This window comes from Gossypium hirsutum, chromosome D06 (genome assembly GCF_007990345.1).
Source record: "Gossypium hirsutum isolate 1008001.06 chromosome D06, Gossypium_hirsutum_v2.1, whole genome shotgun sequence".
Classification (NCBI taxonomy): domain Eukaryota; kingdom Viridiplantae; phylum Streptophyta; class Magnoliopsida; order Malvales; family Malvaceae; genus Gossypium; species Gossypium hirsutum.
The window spans coordinates 12385332-12406969 of record NC_053442.1 but is presented as its reverse complement, the minus strand read 5'-3'; the positions used below and the strand labels follow the sequence as shown (position 1 = coordinate 12406969).

General features: G+C 34.1%; 2 protein-coding genes across 2 annotated transcripts; one reads left to right on the top strand and one right to left on the bottom strand.

The window, feature by feature from the left end:
* Nucleotides 1-219: 219 nt before the first annotated feature.
* Nucleotides 220-3024, bottom strand: LOC107901160 (glucan endo-1,3-beta-glucosidase 13). The gene is made up of 4 exons (XM_016827053.2): nucleotides 2713-3024; nucleotides 928-2202; nucleotides 667-700; nucleotides 220-560 (listed from the first exon to the last, which is right to left on the bottom strand). Exons 1-4 carry the CDS (start codon nucleotides 2765-2767, stop codon nucleotides 404-406), a joined length of 1521 nt encoding a protein of 506 aa, XP_016682542.1. The 5' UTR covers nucleotides 2768-3024; the 3' UTR covers nucleotides 220-403.
* Nucleotides 3025-5846: 2822 nt separating this feature from the next.
* LOC107901161 (uncharacterized) lies at nucleotides 5847-6834 on the top strand. The gene is made up of 2 exons (XM_016827054.2): nucleotides 5847-6236; nucleotides 6335-6834. The coding sequence occupies exons 1-2, from the start codon at nucleotides 5971-5973 to the stop codon at nucleotides 6609-6611; spliced, it is 543 nt and encodes a 180-aa protein (XP_016682543.1). The 5' UTR covers nucleotides 5847-5970; the 3' UTR covers nucleotides 6612-6834.
* Nucleotides 6835-21638: the final 14804 nt, after the last annotated feature.

Sequence of the window (21638 nt, the reverse complement as noted above, 5' to 3'; positions counted from 1 at the left end):
ATCAAACTTGGGTCTAATTAATTTTCTATGGAATATTTTTTGTTTGAAAATGCTATACCAACAAATTTAATAAAGTTAACAATTGAACATGAATTTTAAAATCTAAAAAATAGGGGACCAAATTCCTAAAAATAAAAATAGAATTAAATTACAAATATACTAAAAGTACAAGGACTTGAAGCATATTTTAACCTAATCAGGAAAAAAAAAACATGAAAATTTTGGACCAAAAACAGGGACATTCATTGACTGGAAATAGCACCACATTTGATACAACAACAAACAGCGGTATTGGACATCATATACACTTCTCATCAATACCATACCAAAAAACTAGAAGGCAGCAGCAAGTTCTTCCCCACCATAAATTTATTGAATACTTTCATGCCAGACCCCTTAACTGTCATGAAATCGATGCATCCAACACCTTTTCGGGGTTTAAAACAAATGAGACTAGCATCATTAGAAAGAAACTAGCAATCCATGCACACACTTCAGTTCGTCTGGATGACGAAGTACTAGCTATGGAGGTCATATTACTTGTTGCGGTTTTGTTTATGCTGCACGAGAGATAATCACAAGAACAACTTAGTGAATTCATTGACGGGTGAGTTCAACAGATGGGAACAGATCCAAGGAAGGATGACAAAGAAAATCAGTGCTTACCCTTTTGTAGTAACATAGATGCAATTATCATAGCCTGCACAAATAGTTAAACAAATTAGTTTCTTTCATAAGATAAAATATTCCTAAAGGGATACTAGTAGTTTTTAGACTTCAAAAACCATGCAAACCAGGCACATTGGATAGAAAAATGTTCACCTAAGCTAAAAGTTCACACCTATGAGCAGCGTTGGTATAATAGGTATTAATATGTATGTATAATGCAATCTTTGAATCAAATTTAGCTTAAAGTAATGGACTTACTAGGATCCTTGTCGACTTTGACTCCATTTCCTCCAAAACTGCAAGCAACATCAGTAGCCCCATTTTGCTGGTAGTAACTGTTGAATGCGAACGAGGCATGAGAAAGTGTATTATCAGGCTCGAAACATGGCTGGCTAGGCTGAATGGGAGAGCAATCCACATTCCCAGGACCACAAGCCCAATCCAGGGCATTTTGCAAATCTGCTTCAGAAGCTTTGCTAGAAGCAATACACCAGGTTGTCACATTTGAATTGGTGCCGTTCCCACTGTTTGTCACATCAACAATACCTTTTCCGGTGAAGTCCAGGTTATAGACACTAGTCTGGTCAGGATAAAATAAGCCCCAGTTTCTCTCGGATTCCAGTCCAGGCTTCCTGTTCTCATTAAACAATGAGAAAATATACACGTCAAGCTCTTCACCAGGCTTGGCAGGAGTGCCAGAGTCATTGATAACATGATGAATTAGATTGGCATTATAAGTCTGAGCATTGTCAGGAGTAGCAGCCTTCTCTTTGGGTGAACCTTTGGAAGGCCAGCCAGTTTCAGTGACCATAACCTGGGTTGTTCTGAAATTTAAGGCCATCAGGGCAAAATAAAGGGCATCTATCTGGGCATCAAACATGTTGGTGTAAAGTAGACCAGTGTTTGGATCTATGACTTCTGAGGATGACTCGAACAAAGCATAATCCAAAGAGACATTGCTCGGAGAATCTCTATAAGCATAATAAGGATATAAATCAATCATAAAAGGCGAATGGTTCTCAGCTAGGAATTCCAACATAGGTTTCAAGAAAAATGCATGGCTGCTGTTAAAAGCCCCAGCAGAAGGTGGGAATGACCGGGACAGAACCCCAAGGGAATGAGTACTTGAAACTTTAATCCTCTTGTGCAGGCCAACCTTCTTCAATGCAGTGAGGACATTTTGCATAGCAGGCACAACCAAGGCAGCGGCATTATCAGGACTCTCCGTGACTTCAAGACCTACTGTGATGTATGTAATTTTTGTGGCCGGGTAATACGGAAGGATGCTGTTCTTTAGCCAGGAATCAACATTTGATTGGAACTGGGAGAATGCTAACAAGTCCGAATTCGGAACTCCCACCATAAGTTCAACACCGGTGTTTGCAAATGCCTTCAACACTTGGATATTTGAATCATAAATCCTTAGGTATTTAATTTTGTGAAGTTGAACCAATTTCACCACTTTATCAGGTGTTGGAAGATCATCAGCATTCCTTCCATAGCAAACTCCAACTATGCTTCCCCTACAGAAATCTGCCAGCACAACACAATCAACATTTATTGCCAAGACAAAAACATAACATTGCATTTCTTTTTCAACAGGCAAATTCAATTACAGTTTTAAAACCATTGCAAGTAGTTAAAGAACTAATTATCAGACAGGAGATTCAACATTCCACATGGAATGCGGCTAATCTAGGATTGATATGAACTAAACCGACTAGAACATTGATTGTAATATAGCTGCCGACATTGATTGTAATATAGCTGCCCATTCTCCTACACATTGAAGCCCTACCTACTTGATAGCATGATCTTAAATGCAAGTGGTGTACAAAGATAACATTGCTTGATACATTTAAGGCAGTACAAGATGACCCAAAATAGCAAATAACTAAACCAAGGACACCCATCAGAGAAAAGAATGAAGCATATAAAAAAGCTGAGAGTTTTAGTCAAAATAAATGTGGGAATTCCATCAAAATCAGAGATTAAAGCCTTAAAGTGAATACTTGTATTGCAGAAGAAGTAAGGAGGACATACCTAAAAGAAGCAGCAGCAAAGAAACAGCAAAGACAAGGTTGAATCTTGAAGCCATTGTTCACAAAAAACAGTACAACTTGTGTTGAACCTTGCAACGTTCTTCAGTGTAACGTCTTTATTTCTTTGTTAAAGGGAAAAAAGAACACAAAAACAGAAGGTTGGTTCTGAGAGGGGGGGAGTGAGATAGTGAGAGCACTTAAGCTTTGGTGGATGGCGCATGTTTAGTGTCAGAGTGACACAGTGTTTCGGACCGGACTTTACTATATTTTTATGAATTCCAGTTAAGAGGAAGCATCTCGATTCCGCTACCCTGAGAATGTTTGCTTGTTGTCTTGGAGTTCTAATTTTCCATGTTGGGCCATTACCCTCAAACAGGACTGAACCAATATTGAAACAAAACAAGCCCACTTTCCTTTGATCCCAAGTAACGTAGCCCAGTACACTTTAAAATACAAAAGGTTAAATTTTTGTATTAGTCCTTTTACTTTACAAAAGTTATAAACTTAGTCCCTATACTTTAATTTGATCGATTTTAGTCCTGATCCAAATTGTACCTGTTAATTCTGTTTGTTCAAATTCAATTACTAGTCATGTATTATACGTACAATTGTAGATTTAGTCCATATGTTTCAATTCGATCATTCTAAGTTGTGAATTTTGAAAGTTCAATTTCGACACAAATGATAGTCGTTAATCTGTTAACTGAATTTTTAGTGAGGAATATGTGGAAATAACAAGCTGACATGACATTAAACATATAATAGTATGTTTGATGCATTAGATATTAGAAATAACAAAACTTAATGAATTTAACAGTTATCATTTGGTGAGGACTAAAATTTTAAAATTTGAAAAATACAAAAACTAAAAGTAACCAAATTAAAATATAATGACTAAATTCACAACTTTTGCAAAATATAGGGATTAATAGCAGAATTTAACCAATCCAAAAATAGCCAATATCCTTCCCATTTAAAACCTTTTCCATTGTTCAGGCTTCTATTATTGTGCTTTTTTTTTTTGGTTTTGGTTTTGGAAAGTGGTGTATTATTAAATTGTCTTCGCTTTTAGCCCATAACTTTAATTTTTTTTAGGGTAAACACCCAAGTATCAGTAATTTATTTTATCATTCAATTATAAAAAATTATAAAATAATTATTAAACTATTCAATTTTTTTTTCTTTTGATCATGAGGGCTAAAGGAAAAGTGACATGTTTATTTTTAAAATTGGCATAAAAATAACTTTAGCCCTAAAATATTTATACATTGTGTTAATTTAGTCTTAAATTTAAAAAATTTAACAATCAACGTTTTCACATTGTATAGTTTGATCCTTTTTGTAATTTTGCTTTTCTTTGTGACTATTTTGCTTGAAAAGCTTTAAAAAAATAAATGTATCAGCTAAATTTGATCATATATATATATACCAAAAATAGAAACACCTAAAAATCCAAAATCATAATTTTCACATTTTCCCATTCTTTTCTCTTGATACTCCTATTCTTCGTTGTTGGATAGGAAACTAATGGCTGAGATGACTTAACTTCATTGGTTTGATCTTCACCAATTTTATAAGATTCATACTTGAGGATTAAATTAAGTAACTTTGAATGTGGAGGACTAAGTTTGTTAGTATGTCAATTTTAAAAGTTGTCATGTTATCTTTCCATTAACATTTACTAATAGTTGAGTGACTACCAATATAATTTACCCATGTTTTAATATATAAATTTTCACTTATATTAAATAATAATTATTTATTAAATACTAAAACATTTCATTTATTATATTAAGTAACTTAAATTTAAATAATAAAATATAAAATTAAAAAGTTTAAAATTTTAAAATCACGTGCCAACAACCTCTCAACTTGGTGGCAAGAGCATTATGACATAAGCAATGCAATCATCCTATTCTCTTCCCTAAATTATAAAAAAATAATTAAAATCACTTAGAAATAAATTCATTCCAACAAATTATTTCTATCAATTGTGTACCATGAGTTTTTATTGATTTTAGGTAATATTTTATAAGGAAAAAAATAAAAATAAAAATAAAAATATTATTATAATATTATAATTGACTTTGATAAAAGATTAAATTTGAATCATTTTTCAATTGAATTGAGATGCAATTGACTTATTATATTAATTGAATCGGAGATTTTATAATACCTAGTAGTTGGTTGGAGAAAGATGAATATATTCTCGAATATATCCCATTTTATGAAATGATAACACATATGGTTATGATGGTGCTTTTATTTTATTTTTCGTACATTTACATTCTTATTTGTGTAAAATTCGAATTTAGTCCATTAGTAAGAAGGTTGATTAGGAGTTTTTGAAAAAGGGTTGTCCTGAGCTAAATGGGATTAAAATGGATAAGAATGTGAGGGGTGATGCGGTGGCACATTAGCCTTTGTTCCCAAGTCAACCTTCTTATCCTAAGGAAATGGCTACCATGTTTTGTTAAATGAATCCACCGTATGTGTTTGCTTTTGGACCACATCCCATTTTCCTGCTCCGTACTTAGAAGACAGTTGTTAGGAATTGGATGGGGTCAAATCTTGATCACTCACTCCCTGCCCATTATTTCAATATCTTTTTATGTAGAAGAGAATATTCACTAACAGAAAGAATAGTACAATCTTTCATGCTAATAACTTTGATATCTCGTCATCGAAAATTTTAGTTAAATTGTGAAGAATTTGTTAAGAAAACTAAAATATTGAACTTTCCAAATGCACCTACACTGATTCCTTAAGTATCGGAAGCCTTTTCTACCAATGTGACGGCCTCTTTGGGAGTTGTGGGACATGGAAATATGCACAATATGTCATAGCTTTTTCAAGCAAAGTTGCTAAAGATAGTAACCTCATTTTCAGCCTAAAAATTAAAAAAAAAAAAGAAAAGAAAAGAAAAAAGGTGACTGACTAGGATATGGATGCCTTCAATTTAGATCTTATCCAAATGTCCTAGTACAATGGGAAAGCTATATTAAATTTAGACCATTAGGTGATGATAATGACAAATCTTGGAATAAAGGAATACAAGGAACAAAAAAGAAATTATTATCTAAAATAATAAACAAACTGGTCAAGCTTATTCTATATGTTTAAATACCACCACATATTATTATCAACTAACAATAGCTTTATATATATATGCATTTGTATGCTCCCTCCTAGAAGACCAAATTGCACATAGGGTTTTCAGAAATCAGATCTTGCTCTTGTTCTTGTTATTGTTCCAGCTATGAATCTGAAGAAAGTGGATTGCAATGAAGCATGGTGCGGCAACTTGATGATCATGGGGAGAGGGAATCATAATGATGAAACGTGTGATTTAATATCCAGTGAATCCTCCCTTGGAGAAAACTCAGATAACTCCATTTATTCAATATCTTCTTCATCAGACATGGTTGAGGATGCATCTTCTGCAACAACATCATCATCATCATCATCATCATCTAATGGACCTCTTTATGAATTATCCGACCTCATGGCTCAATTACCTATCAGGTAAACAATTTCAACAAAACTACAAGTGTTTAGGAAATTAAGTAGTAGGTTGTGATGAATGGTTTGATCAATTTATATATATATAAATGTAATTGCAGGAGAGGGCTTTCTAAATATTATGAAGGGAAGTCTCAATCATTCACATCTTTAGCAAGCGTGAGGAGCATAGAAGACCTTCCAGAGAAAGTGTTGGGTCCTTTAAATATTAGACCCAAGATGAAATCATGTAAGAGCTATGGATGGGGACTTGGTGGTCATAAAAACAAGTCATATAGCCCTAAGGCTACCATATCAAAGAAGGGTTGTTCCAGTCGAGGTTGTTTCATGTCTTCTCTAGGTAAGAGAAATAGTAGTAGTGTAGTGAATAGGGATTGAGTTGATTGTGCAATGCAGCAAAGAGAGATGGGGTTTGAATGTACAGCTGTATTTGTTTTTTTTGGGTTACAATTCTAGTTGTAGAGTTGCAGAGGATTTAAATGAATTTATAACCCTTGATCCTCAAGGGGTTTTGAAGGTTTAAATCCATATGCGTGTGCATTTGTTCATGGCATCCAAGTACAAATACGATGGTTTATACCAAAAAGTTTGGCTCTCCCAATGAATTTTTCTTGATTCTGAAATAGGATATGTAATTGCAAAAACATTGTCTTGTGAGCTACATTGTTCTGCCCTCTTGTCAGAGCAGGTAATAATCCAGTGTGAACAACCAAATTTTATTTTAACAAGAAACTGTAAAGTTCAATCATGGATCATAAGCCTTGCTTTTCACCCACTTATTTTTTGTTTCTAGCATTTCACCTTTGGGTTCCTTCTTCCTTCTCCTTCCTTTTCCCCCTCTCCTCTTGTCATCGCCGGCGCCGCTCTTCCTTTCCCAGGTTCTCCAGTCCCACCCATGCTTCTTCTCTCCCCTCCCTCTTTTTTCTCTTTCTTTCGTTCTGGGTGCTCCCTGTCCCTCCCCGCCGGTTGTCTTACATTTCCCGGCTTGAGGGGTTTTTGTGTTCGGAATAATAGACTCCGTGTTTTGGGGCCCTGATGAATAGTTTTCTCTCAGTGGCTCGTTTTCTCGATTCCGTGGTGACTCGATTCTTGAGGTTGAGTTGGATAGTTTGTTCTGCATCTGATTTTGAATGATTAAACCTTTTTTTCTGAGGATAAAGAGCAACTTTTAAGGGTAAATTGTAGGTGAATAAAGTTTTTCTTCTCCTCCCTTAATTTTAAAAAATTACAAAATTTTGATCCATTTATTCAAAAAAATTTATCTTAGTGGTTAAATTTTTCAAAAAAAATTTCACCTAATGAATTTCAAGCGATGATTCAATGGTCGGTATGATAGATTAATATTCATTGATAAGTAGAACATTCCTCATATTCAAGTTAACCTAACGATTAATGTCGGAGATATAACTTATATGATTTTGATTCGCAGATGCACGACGTTTAAAGTTATTTTATGAAAAAAAACTAAACTGTAAAAAAAAAAGAAATAAAGCTTTTAATTGGTACATGATATAAATGAAAAATGTCATATAATAGCGATTTTAATAATCTCGTAACTTAAATAAAATTTTTTAAATAATTTAATAATTATTTTATAATTTTTTGAAACTAAATAATCAAAATGTAAAATCACTAATAATTAAATCACATTGATTATAATTTACTTTTTTAAAAAATTCGGGATCGAATTTAACACACCAACTTGTGTGAACGATTTGTTGATTAATACGTAATAATGATACTTTGTATTCATAAGGTTGATGTTTCTACATTCAGTTTTTTGAATGGGTCAAGTGTACTTTGTATTCATAAAACAACTCGATATCCATTTAATTAAAAAATTATTAAAATAACATTATATTTTAAAAAAGTTATATTATTATGAGAGTATTTTTTGTCTTCTTTTATTTTAAGAACACGAATAATTGCACAAAAAAAACCCCTAAACTATAACCCACATTTTAAATTGATCCTCAAACTTTAAATATTCTAATTACAACATTAAATTGTCGATGTCATATAAGATTCTTCTGTTACTAAAATCATTAATTTAAATGCTAAATGAGATGCCGAATCTCATATGACACAATTTAAAATTAAAAGTTTAAAGAAAAATAAATATTGTAAAAAATGGATGTTGTAAAAATATTGATTTTGAAGCTTTCGAAACTTTTGCAAAAACTATCGTTCACTCTCTTTTTTTTTCGATTTTACTTAATTTTTAATTTTTAATTTTAAAAGTTATGTGACAAAATTTTATTTTTCTTTAAATTTTTCATTGTAAATTATACCACATAATATTTTATGTGTCATTTAATGGTTAAATCAAATGTTTCAATAATAGAAGGACTTGTAGTTTGGAGACATAATCATAACATTTTGAAGATTAGGGACTAAGTTAAAATGTGGGTTATAGTTTGAGGATGTTTGGTGCAATTTGCTCTAAAAAACTAATATAAAATTATAAATGTTCGATTTGAACTCATGCCACCAATATCTAAAAAACTTTTTTTACCACTTCAACCAAAGTTTTATCTAAATTTTTTTATACATTTCAATTTTATTATACAAATTGTTTTACCCACATTTATATATATATATATGATCTATAATCTATACTATTATTTAAACCCTTCACTGAGTTGATATCACGAGTCAACCAGGCACCGACTTGGTTAAGAAAATTACGAAAATGTTCTTGTGTAATTAAAATAAGTCATATTATTTGAAGGTACTTTAATCTTTTTATTTTTCAAAAGAAAATTACATATGATTGGATTTGAACTCATACTATTTACATCAATAAAATATAAATTTATCACTAAACCAAAGCTTTATTTTAATATAATATTCTTAATCTAATTTATTTATATGTTTAACATTTTTTTAAGTAGAACTTCATTAAGATAATGAAAAAGATGCACGCAACGTTGAATAGGAAAGGCATACTAAACTTAAGTCATCTAGCTTACCCCATACATTCAAGCCTAAAACCCTTCCGCATTAAAAACTAGTGCACTATTAGAATTTAGGATAGAAAAAAAAAGACATGTTGGGATAGTAACAAAAACAAATGGATTCACATGATCCAAGAATGCTCGTGCAAATGTATGGGCGACCCTATTAATAGTTCCTTGAACTTAGCAAAAAGACTTTGAAAATGTGTCTGCAAATGACAATAGTCATTGAGAAGAACCCTGAACTCAAATAGATTTGGTGAAGCCGTATGAAGCATAGTAAAGACCTCAATACAATCACCCTCAAGGATTACATAAGAGTAGCCTTCCGACTTGACCCAAGAAAGTGCTTCCCTCATAGAAAAAATTTCAACTAGCTGAGGGCAAAGAAGAACTGGATAGGACCTTGAAAAGGTCTTAACAAACTACACTGGTGTTGGATTTGATGCCCTAAGTGTAGTATATTCATTTTGCATACTAGTATTTTTTGAACAAATTGGTTAATAAAATAATTCATTATTTACATTAATATTCTTTGTATAATGTCCTTAACAATTTTTACACACAAAGCAAAATGCAAGCAAATATTGGCTCACTAGTTATCTAACGTTTAACTAATATTAAGCAGTATTACGCAGTCGAGTCGTAATATAGAAAGACAACTTATATTAATAGATAATCTAAACACGTCTTTAGTCTAATCGGAAATGAGCAAGCCGATTGAAAGACTAATATGTTGTTTATCAAGTCTAATTGGAGAGATGTTTTGTCTTGAGTATAGAAGCGGATGACTCCCAGAAGATAGAAATGTAGATATAACCAGTTAGACTGACAATACATTAGACATGATTCAAGTAGAATAGATCCTCGATATGTTTATGGATTTATTCACTTGTGACCTATATAGTATCACATACTTAAATATTGAGTGGATGATGGGCTATGTATGTGTGACTTGTATACTTTGATGTAAGTAAAAACCTGAGTTCAAATAGATAAGGAACCAAAAACTAGTGTTTCATAGCATAAGAATACCAGATTTACCAATGACTTAGATTACAGTTGTCCCTTGAACGAGAATTGATATTACTCAAATTTCGCAGATATCAAACAACTCAAATTTCCAACCCTTCCTAACACAGATGAAATCAGACTAAGGGACATTTAGATATCTCTTATAACTAAGAATATGCTTATATTCTAAACTGATAGATGACCATGACGGATACCCTTTTTGAACATACAGATTCATACTTCCCTTAAGACTCATTCCATTACATCATAGAGCTGTTCAAACCAAAATAACTTCAGACATATCATAACCTTATCATAGACTTATCTATAAAAGAATTTTCAGAACTTACCATAAGGGCGGATAACCACATTCTACCACATAAATATCATCGAATACGCTAATAAGATGATACAGAACTTGCCATAAAGGCCATACAGAAATACACCACAAAGGCTTAGCAGATCACGCCACATAGGCAACCATACAGAACCACATGTTTACTGTCTTGATTGACTTTCACAGAAAGGGCCATGGGTTTCTCCTTCATGGACTTATACATATTTTCATGTCATGATCTGTCAGTTCAATTACACATTACTAAATGCATCACTATGAACATTCATAGAATCATATATTGCCATGGGTCTCAGTCACATGGACTTACACATTCTCATGTCGTTATCTGTCAGTCCAACATTCATCTTACTAGAGGCTACACCAAGAGTGTTTTCATATTAAACATTGCCATGGGTTTCAACCATATGGTCTTACACTTATTTTTGTATCGTGATTTGCTAGTCTGGTTAGCAATATACCTGCCCTACTAGAGACATCACAAGGGAATTTTTACCCATAATTTACTTACCTAGATTTGTTCATACACTTGGTTGATTTGTACTTTTTCTTATCAGACTTTACTTGCATAATCACCACTTACTATCTATTCAAGCAATACTTTATACATAACATTATTACACACATATAACATCTTTACTATATTTCACACACTTACTCGCTATATGAGGTTTTATCGTTATATATATGTCTTTACCTAAACAATTAACATGCATGAGTTAGAATAGAGACTCACCTAGACTGTAACTTGAAGCTCTAGACTCGGACATCCATCTCGATCCAGCAGCAACAACTGCTTAAAGAATATAAATTCACCGTTAAAACCCATTTACATACAAATTGCTAACATCACAATCACAACTAACCCCTATGTAAGGCATTGTATTCATAACCTACGATTTAGATACCTCTTAATAGACTTATTCAAAACTTAAGATGCAGAACTGTAATACTTACCTGGAGATGGAATGACCACTAATTAAACCAAGAACCTTAGCTTCTAACTTAATGGGGAAGAGGTACAATTAGATTTAAGAAAAAAAATCAGAAAGTAACATTGAAGAAAGAAGAACCTTTCTCACAAACCTTCTCACACATATATAAAACCCAATCCCGCTTAGCGGAACTTAACAAGTGTCATTTAATTAAAAATTTGTCATTCTAAATGGCCTACAGATTCCGAGAGAAACATAAATAAAAATCCCATACAAATGATATTTGACTAGTCAATCCAATAGGTCCCTTACCAGGTCACTTTACAACTCAACTAGTACAATATTCAGAAAAATTAGGCGTACTAAACATTTGGCGATAACTTTCACTTGGCTTATACTTCGCTTGATATATCATTCTCTTATATAATATTATAACATAAAACCTTTATTTACTCAACGACAAGTACTATACGGAACGTTTCAACTCGCCAGAAGACTTAACATAGCGGATTACATTAGGCCAAACAGATAACTTCACAACTACATAACTTATTCTTGGATCCATCAGACTTGGAGTGTGACATGGTGTTTGAGATGGTGTCATAAGTAAACTTGAAACCATTAAACCAATTCAACCAAGGAAATTACTAAAGTAACTTTACATATTTTAAATAAGTTATATTACTACAAGAGTATTGTCGAAACCATTTTTCTGAAAACAAAAATAGTGTCGACTTAAAAAATGAAAATTGGAGTCACCACTGATCTTTTATTGAGGTGTGATCGGATCACCTTAAAAATGATTTTGGTCTACGAGTTTAAAAAAAAGGGGGCGGGAGTCAGTTACGTACGAGGAAGGATTAGCACCCTCGTAACGCCCAAAATTGGTACTGAATTGATTATTTAATGTCTTAAAGTTGAATCTCAAAAATTTGAAAAGATTAAAAATGATCCCCTTTTATTAACAATATTTGTGTTGCAAGCCCATTTTGACCCGGGGCCCATTACAACTAAAACCCAAACCCGGGCCCAAAATAGCCCAACTAGGCCCAAAACCCATTAAACAAACTAGGGTTTTAGCTTTTCTGAAACCCTAGCTAGCCCAGTACCGCCTCCATCAGCGCAAGTGGCGCACCCCACTTGCCACCGACCCACTGCCATCGTCACATCACCTACCGCCATGCCGACATGCCACCATCAAGTACCTGCAAAGCAACCAAAGCAGTGACAGAAAAAGTAGAAAGAAATAAAAAAGAAAAATACTTTTTTGTATTTTTGGGGGAATTGGTTTAAAAACCGATCTTTACATCTATAATAGGGGACAAACACTAGAAAAGAAAGAAAAAGAGATCTAAAAGGTTGTTTTTTTTCGATTTCTTTTTGAGAACTATCTCACTTTGTTATTTATCTTTTTCATTTTCTTTTAAATATATTTTAAAAACACCTAATAACAACAAGTAAAAGAGAAGGTTTTACCTAAATCTGTTTGTGCCGTCGGAGACCTCTCATCGACGTCGGATCCGGGCTCGGAGGAAGATTCGAAGTGCCCCCCTTCTTGCGGCCTTTTGGCTTAAAAAGGCTCTGCCTTTATGTGTGCCGAAAGCCAGGGTTTAGGATACCCATCTCGAGTGACTCCGGCCACTAGCCACGGAGGCGGCACGGCAGAGGCCTGGAAGCCCGATGGTAGGAAAAGGGGAGGGATTTTTCAGAGAAAAAAACTCATTTTTTTTGAAATGCGAAGAAATGAATTTAAAAAAAAGATTTATATAGGCCAACTAAACGACATCGTTTAGGGTTGGCCACGATAGCCCTAAAACGATGTCGTTTTGCCCATAACCCGCATGCGCGACCCGACCCGTCGGAGGATCCGCATGTTTTCGTTTGTGGGGATATTTATACAAGTGGTCCCTCCGCTTTTGCAGTAAAATGCAATCGGGTCTTCCTATTTTTTATATTTTGACCTCGAAAATTTTGAACTTGTTTCAATTCAATCTTGCGCGAAACGCTGCGCACAAGGGGTCTGGAACATTTGCTCGTTCACCCCCTAATGTTTCCAGTGCATTACGAATCGGTCTTTTATCCCATATTTTTATTATTTCGAATGCTTACCTTGAAATTTTATTTAGTTTCCAATTTAATACATATATCCCCTATGTTTCATAATCCATATATATATTTTTATATTTTATAATTTTAAAATATATAAATACATGCATACATTTTTATAATATATGTATATATGAACATTTTTTTATTGTCATAAATACATATATATACACATACTTTTATATATATATTTTTATATTTCATAATTCTTATATACATCTATATACATATATACATATTTTAATTTACATACACATATATGTATATATACATACTTACATATATTTTTATATTGCATAATTTTAAAATATATATACATATAATCTCCATATTTTTTTATAATTTTATGTATATATACATACATACATATATATATAATATTTTTATAATTTTTATTTACTGTCTTTATTGTTTCGTTGTTGCGCGTGATGTTTACTTTTTATTTATATGCCCGTTTTATTTCAAAAAAAAAAACATTTTGATTCGACTCGTTTATTTACTTATTATCTTACATAGTTGATTTGTCTTTTTTTTTATTTTCTATTTACTGTCGCTCGTGCTATTTATGCTTGTATCATCGTATTCATCATTGTTTTGTTATGCATACCAATAATGTAATTTATTTTCGTATTTTACTACGACATCGTGTTTCATTTTTACTCGACATATCAAAATTTGTTTTAAATAAATAGCATTTCGTATTTTGAGATTCGGAAAAGTCGTATCCTAACTTACGGGGTTTCAATTTTCTCGATAAATCTAAATATACGGATCTTTTCAAACAAATTTTTTACGATCTTGGGATTTAACAAAAGATCATGTTCTAACTTACGGGACGTGATTTCTTTTCTAAACCCGAGCTAATCGAATATCTCTCAAATAAGTAAATTTTTCGGCATTCATTCTCGTATCGGGAATTTTAAAAATTGTGTCCTAACTTACGGGACGTAATTCTCTTTCTCGATTAACGTAAAAATATGTCTCTGTCTAAAAAAATTTCAACATTTTGACAAAGGATCGTATTTTTAAAACTATTCAAAATTTACAATCTTCAATGCTAAGACACTAGTTAATCAACTAGATACTAATTTTGGGCGTTACGAGGGTGCTAATAGGGGTGTGCAAAATTCGGGTAAAACCGAAAAAATTCGGTTAACCGACCGAATTCGGTTAATCGGTCGGTTAACCGAATTTTTTCAGTCGGGGGTCGGTTAATTATTTTTTGATTTTTCGGTTAACGGTTAATTCGGTTCGAAACCGGTCGGTTAACCGAATTTTTCGGTTAACCGAAAAAATTAATAAATAAAATTATAATATATAAATAGGCCCACTATTCATCTAAACCCAATCTAAACCCAAGTATTTAACCCAACCCAATTACCCAACCCAACCCAATCATAAAATTAAATTACAAATAATTTAATAAATAAAAATAAAAATTTAAAACTAAGACTAAAACTAAAGTCTAAAATTCTAAAAATAATTTAATTATGTAGTGATTCAATTTGGTTAATTCGGGTAATTCGGGTAATTCGGGTAATTCGGGTAATTCGATTAATTCGGTTAATTCGGTTAATTCGGTTAATTTGGTTAATTTTTAACCAAAAATAAAAAAAAATATAATTTTCGGTTAACCGACCGAATTAACCGAAAAAATTTCGGTTCGGTTAATTTTTTTGAAAAAAATTTCGGTTCGGTTAACGGTTAAAGATTTTGAAAGGTCGGTTAATGTTATTTCGGGTCGGTTAACCGAATGAACACCCCTATGTGCTAATCCTTCCTCATACGTAACCGACTCCCGAACTCGTTTTCTGAATTTCGTGGACCAAAATCGTTATTTTGATAAAATTAAATCTTTTTATTTAAAACAACCATTTTTCGAGGTGGCCCGATGACACCTCATCAAAAAGGATTGGTGGTGATTCCCTTACTAGTTTTCATTTTCAAATCTAAGTCGACCCCTGTTTTACAAAAAATGGTTTCGATAGCTTGGCGACTCCACTGGGGACTTAAAAAGAGAGTCAAGCCACGAGTTGATTATTTTTTATTTTTTTGTCAAAAATTGAAAACTTGATTTAAATATAAGATCCTTTCGTTGCATTTCATCCGTCTTTATTACGATATTCATCATTGTGGTTTATAATTGCTGTGTTAGTTTAAGTTTTGGTATCTTTCTGCACATTGCATCTCATTACTGCTTGATTATACCCTTTTAAGTGAAAGTGAGAAACTACTCATTCGTGAGGTTTTCACCTCCGCATGGGATAGTGAATCATTTTCGGGATACATCCATACCTATGTCTTCGTGAGATTTTTATCTCCGTATGGCCATAGGGAAATGTATTCCCTGAACTGAACTTGGTCTATAAGAGCCTATAATGGGTGAGGATCGAGGAATCTGCCGGTTTGGGTACCTTTACTTTAAAATCGAACCGCATATAGTAAGCCCTAAGAGCCTACCCTAGGTAGAACTACGCCAAACCCCTAGTGGTCACCTGAATAGGTGCTCTATTTATTTCTTTCTTGCTTGCTTTTGTTTTGTACTAACCTATTTTCTTTTGTTTTGGTTATAATTGCATTGCATTTTCATCATAAAAAAGAGGTGTTGATTCACGTTCAGTTACTAAATAGAGAGCTTGTCATGGAAAACGGATTTCTTGATAAAGTGGAAGACAATACGATTGTCCGAATATGGTCCAAGAAAATGTGACAAGAGAAAGATGATGGTCTAATGGAGGACTATGCAACTTTGCTTCATTGCCCGATGATTCAAGTTGATAAAGATTATTTGAGAGTCGTCAATGTCCCGACGTTTCTAAAGAAACTAATGAGCATCACGAGAATGAGTGAGCAATGAGTCGCGGCTCGGATTAAGCAAAAAGGGGCTAGTAAAGACATCCATTGAAAATTTGCGAGATTCATTTTAACATCCGGATGAAGAAAAGGATCGTTGTATTCACTTGGAATATGAGGGCAAAACCATATATATATCCGCTTTATGTAAAGAGATTTATTTTCTAGTAAAGTTATTCTAATGGAATTGAACCAGAATCAATGTCTCTTTTTGCATTCTTTTCATGCTTTTGCATTACATGACATCATATGCATTATAATCTACCAAAAGAGCCTAATTGATTAAAATTATTTCAGTTAATCTGAAAACCAACCTACCAACCAAACACCCTTACGGTACCCGAGCAAAGTCAAGAAACATGGACCAAAGATTAGAAAGACTTAAACAACTCCAAAGGGAGATGTAGGACCAATTACTACTGCAAGAGCGGTTAGCTAAAGTCCAACAAAATATGATGGACGATAAAAAAAATAAAGTTCTGTGAAGGAGTTAAAAAAAAAGAAGAAAAAGCGTTCACATCAATGCCATACATGAAGATAACTAAAAGGGGACCTTGTTAGATACCCACCCTTATAAACTTGAGAGTGTTCTAAATAATCAGGCTGCAAAAGAAATTTCTGTAATATTTAGAGCCTACTTAGAGTAGTGTTCAGACCACATTTGTTGCTTTTAGCCTAGAGGTAATAAGAACTTCTTTGTGAAATAGGCTCATGTCTGAACGTCATTATTTTAATACATCTTTGCGATCATTTTTTAAGCCAATATTCTTTCATCCTCTATGAATAATCATTTTTGATTCTTTCATTCCTTTGGATTTTCTTCCAAATCATTCATTCATTCATTCATAGCCATACTGTACATTCATACATTCTTTTGCACCTACAATAGGTCCCTGAATATCAACAACATGAGTGACGTTGCTACAGACTTAGAATTTCCTTTTGAGCGAGACATGTGTTTAAAGGGATCTCATGACTTTGAAGATGACATAGATTGTAGCCTATCTCCGGACTTATTGAGGATGGTAGAACAAGATGGAAAATAGATCCTACCCTACAAAGAATCAATGGAATCCATGACCTCTCCCTATATGGGGTATGAAGGTCATTGGGTCGATCTCGCCAAAAGATTCTGGCGGTTATCGATTTATCTTCGTGGGTAGAAACTACTTCATATGTCAATGTCACAAAGTCAACAGTTAGTAAATTCTTGAAAAAATTCATACGTCGGTATGGAATGCCAAAAAAGGATCATATCTGACAATGCACTAAATTTGAACAACAGCACAATATCTAAAGTTTTCAGTCTGTTCAAGATTAACACCATGTCGTCCCAAAATGAATAGTGCAGTGAAAAAACCTCTGCCGGGGCAATGCCTTTCTCTTGGGCTTATCGCATTTTTACCTATTAAAGATAAGATTCTTTCTCTCTAAGTTTTTTTTGAATCTAATCCCGATTAAAGAGGAATGTTCAAAGTTATCCATCACGGTCAAATGTGCCAAAAGTAAATAATGCGAGCTCACAAAAAAAAAGTTCACCTTAGAGGATTCCATGAGAGGGACCTAATATTGAAGAAGATCTTTCCTATACAAAAAAGAACTTCATAAGAAAGTGGATGTCAAACTGGAAAGGACCTTATGTGGAAGGCCTTATATGGAAAAACATTGATTTTGATCGGAAGGGATAACAAGGACATGCCTAATCCTATTAGTTTAGATTTAATAAAAAAATATATTTCAAAAAAGAAGAAGAAAAGAAAAGAAAAAGAAAAAAAAAAGGCCAAGATGAAAACTCGCAAAGGGCGTCTTGAGACCAAAGGGGATTTGAGTTGAAAACTCGAAAAGGGGGGCTCAAATTTTGATCAGAATGGTACCTGAGGTGATCAGAGCCGTTCAAATTTTGATCAGATTGGGGCATGTGGTGGTCTTGCTATACCTGAATCAACAGGAAAGGGTAGGCGACATCTTGGGGCATCAACAAAGTACTGTAGATCTCTTAAACACATGTCAAACTCAGAATGGTCTTCAGAAAGTTTGTATAGAAAAGTTTAAGCTGCGATATCTGGGGCACCTAGTCTTCATACTATTTATATTGAATTTACCGTTCTTGGAATACTTTATTCTCTTTCAATATATGTGTTCTTAATCAATTACTTTGTTATTCTTACTCTCTTTGATAATTTATCCATTTCGAGTCATGCCCCTAAATCAATCCTATTTTATCCATCGTTATGATCTTTTTGCAAGCATATTGCATTAGAGTAATGATTAATGGACTAATAATACTTTCACAAGGGAAGTTTTGCATATTACTCTAGAAGTTTCTAAATAATACAAGAACCTGAAACAGGGCTATTATTTAGAACACACTAAATTTAAAGGTTGAAATGTCTAAGAAGGAAAAGTCTAAGTTAAGACCATCCTTTCAGATTTTTTTGTCCAAACATTGATTGAACAAAATGACAATATGTCGTGTTGGTGACAAAGCTTCAATGAACAAATAAGCAATGATTACCAAGTGATAAGAAGAGGTTTCTCGAAAGAGAAAGTTTTACAATTGTGCAAAAACATTTGGTATGACACCCTGGGAATGGTGTAGGAGACCAAAGAGATTCAGATCTTATATCCTTAAATTGCAGTGGGAGAGGATTGAGAAAGAGCCAGATCCTATACTTAATGGGAGGAAGATGGTTCAAATTTTATGTCCCAAAGGAACAGTGGATTGAACATTGAGGATTACCGTGTTACCAGCCAAACAAGATGGCATTCTGACGTGTTGGTAGTGAATCTTTATTGAACAATGGGCAATAATAACTCAAACATTGAGGGATCATTTTCATGACATTTTGCATTCATGCATGCACATTTAGTTAAGAGATTTTGATTTCTTTTAATCTTAATATTCTAATCACTAGGCATAAATAGGCCCATGAAATGGATTCTACAGGTTATGTTCCCCAAAACAGATCAGTGAAATCACAAACCCTATACCATTGAAGTTGTAGTAGAATGGATTAAAAAATATTGTAGATTTTGTCTTCTTGTATTGGCAGTGAAGCAGATCGAAAACATCAGCCTTATCTCCCTGAGCAGCAGTAGAGTAGGTTGAAGATTGTAAATCTGTCTCCCTAAGTAGTAGTGGAGCAGATTAAAGATGGTGAATCTTATCTTCCCAAAGTAGTAGGGAAGCAAATTTAAGCCACCAGCCTTATCTCCTTAAGCAGCAGTAGAGTAGGTTGAAGATTGTAGATCTTGTCTTTCTGTACTGGCAGTGAAGTAGATCAAAAACAGCAGCCTTATCTCCCTGAGCAGCAATGGAGTAGGTTAAAGATTGTAGATTTTGTCTTCCTGTACTGGCAGTGAAGCAGATCGAAAACACTAGCCTTATCTCCCTAAATTTGCAGTGGAGTAGGTTAAAGATTGTAGATCTTGTCTTCATGTACTGGCAGTGAAGCAGATCGAAAACACTAGCCTTATCTCCCTGAGCAGCAGTGGAGTAGGTTAAAGATTGTAGATTTTGTTTTCCTGTATTGGCAGCGAAGTAGATCGAAGACACTAGCCTTACCTCCCTGAGTTTGCAGTTGAACAGACTAAAAGTAACAGATCTTATCTTCCTATATTGGCAGCGAAGTAGATCGAAAACACCGGCCTTGCCTCCTTGAGTTTACAGCAAAGCAGACTGAAAGCAGTAGATCTTATCTTCCTGTATTGGCAGCGAAGTAGATCGAATACACCAACCTTGCCTCCCTGAGTTTGCAGCGGAGCAGACTGAAAGCAGCAGATCTTGTCTTTCTGTACTGGCAGTGGAGCAGATCGAAGACACCAGCCTCGCCTCTCCGAGTTTCAGTGGAGCAGACTGAAAAATAGCAGATCTTGTCTTCTTGTGATGGCAGTGAAGCAGATCGAAATAACAAACCTTATCTCCCTGAAGTTGCAGTAGAGTAGGTTGAAGATTGCAGATCCTGTCTCCCTAAGCAGTAGTGGAGTAGATTAAAGATGGTGAATCTTATTTTCCCAAGGTAGTAGGTAAGCAGATTTAAGCCACCAGTCTTATCTCCCTGAGCAGCAGTGGAGTAGGTTGAAGATTGTAGATCCTGTCTCCCTAAGCAGTAGTGGAACGGATCGAAGACAACGAATCTTGTTTCTGATTGAAGATAGGCTACAAATCTTGTCTCCCTAAAGTTACAGTGGAGCAGATGAAAGCCACAAACCTTATCTCCCTGAAGTTGCAGTAGAGCAGGTTGAAATAACAAACCTTATCTCTCTGAAGTTTTAATGGAGCAGATTAAAGATACCAATCTTATCTCCCTGAAGATGTAGTGGAGTAGATTGAAGACCGACTACAAGTCTTATCTCCCTAAAGTTGTAGTGGAGCAGACCATTGATAGTGGATCTTATCGTGTTAGACCTTATCTCCCTGGAATCGCGGTGGAGCAAGTTGAAACATCAAAGTCTTATCTCCCTGATGTTGTAGTGGAGCAGACTAAAACCAAAATCTCGTCCCCTTGAAGTTACAGCATAGTGGATTGAAGCTACAAGTCATATCTTGTTGAAGCTATAGTGGAGTCGATCGAGGCAACAAGACACAGTGGACTGGATAAAGTTACTTGAAGAAGAAAAACACCAGAACAAGTCAAGAATCAGTGAGACCGGGCAAAATTTGCCTTTCTTAGTCTTTACTCTGTTCTCGTTACATGACAACGAGCAAAGAGGGACACCTGTTGCAAGCCTATTTTAACTTTAGGTCCATTACAATTAAAACCCAAACCCAGGCCTAAAATAGCCCAACTAGGCCCAAAACCCATTAAACAAACTAGGTTTTCAGCTTTTCTGAAACCCTAGCTAGCCCAGCGCCACCTCCATCAATGCAAGTGGCGCACCCCATTTGCGACCGACCCACCGCCATGCCCACTTGCCACCATCAAGTACCTGCAAAGCAACCAAAGCAGTGACAGAAAGAGTAGAAAGAAATAAAAAAGAAAATGAATACTTTTTGCATTTTAGGGGGAATCGGTTTAAAAATCGATCTTTACATCTGTAAAAGGGGACGAACATTAGAAAAGAAAGAAAAAGATATGTAAAAGGTTTTTTTTTCGATTACTTTTTGAGAACTATCTCAGTTTGTTATTTATCTTTTTCATTTTCTTTTAAATCTATTTTAAAAACGCCTAATAACAAGTAAAAG

Bases quoted from the DNA above. Each gene is read 5' to 3' on its own strand.
- LOC107901161 (XM_016827054.2), top strand. From the start codon at position 5,971: ATGAATCTGAAGAAAGTGGATTGCAATGAAGCATGGTGCGGCAACTTG. The intron at 6,237-6,334 runs GTAAACAATTTC...ATGTAATTGCAG, and splicing joins ATGGCTCAATTACCTATCAG to GAGAGGGCTTTCTAAATATT.
- LOC107901160 (XM_016827053.2), bottom strand. From the start codon at position 2,767: ATGGCTTCAAGATTCAACCTTGTCTTTGCTGTTTCTTTGCTGCTGCTT. The intron at 701-927 runs GTAAGTCCATTA...CTATTTGTGCAG, and splicing joins CAAAGTCGACAAGGATCCTA to GCTATGATAATTGCATCTAT. The intron at 561-666 runs GTAAGCACTGAT...TCTCTCGTGCAG, and splicing joins ATCTATGTTACTACAAAAGG to CATAAACAAAACCGCAACAA.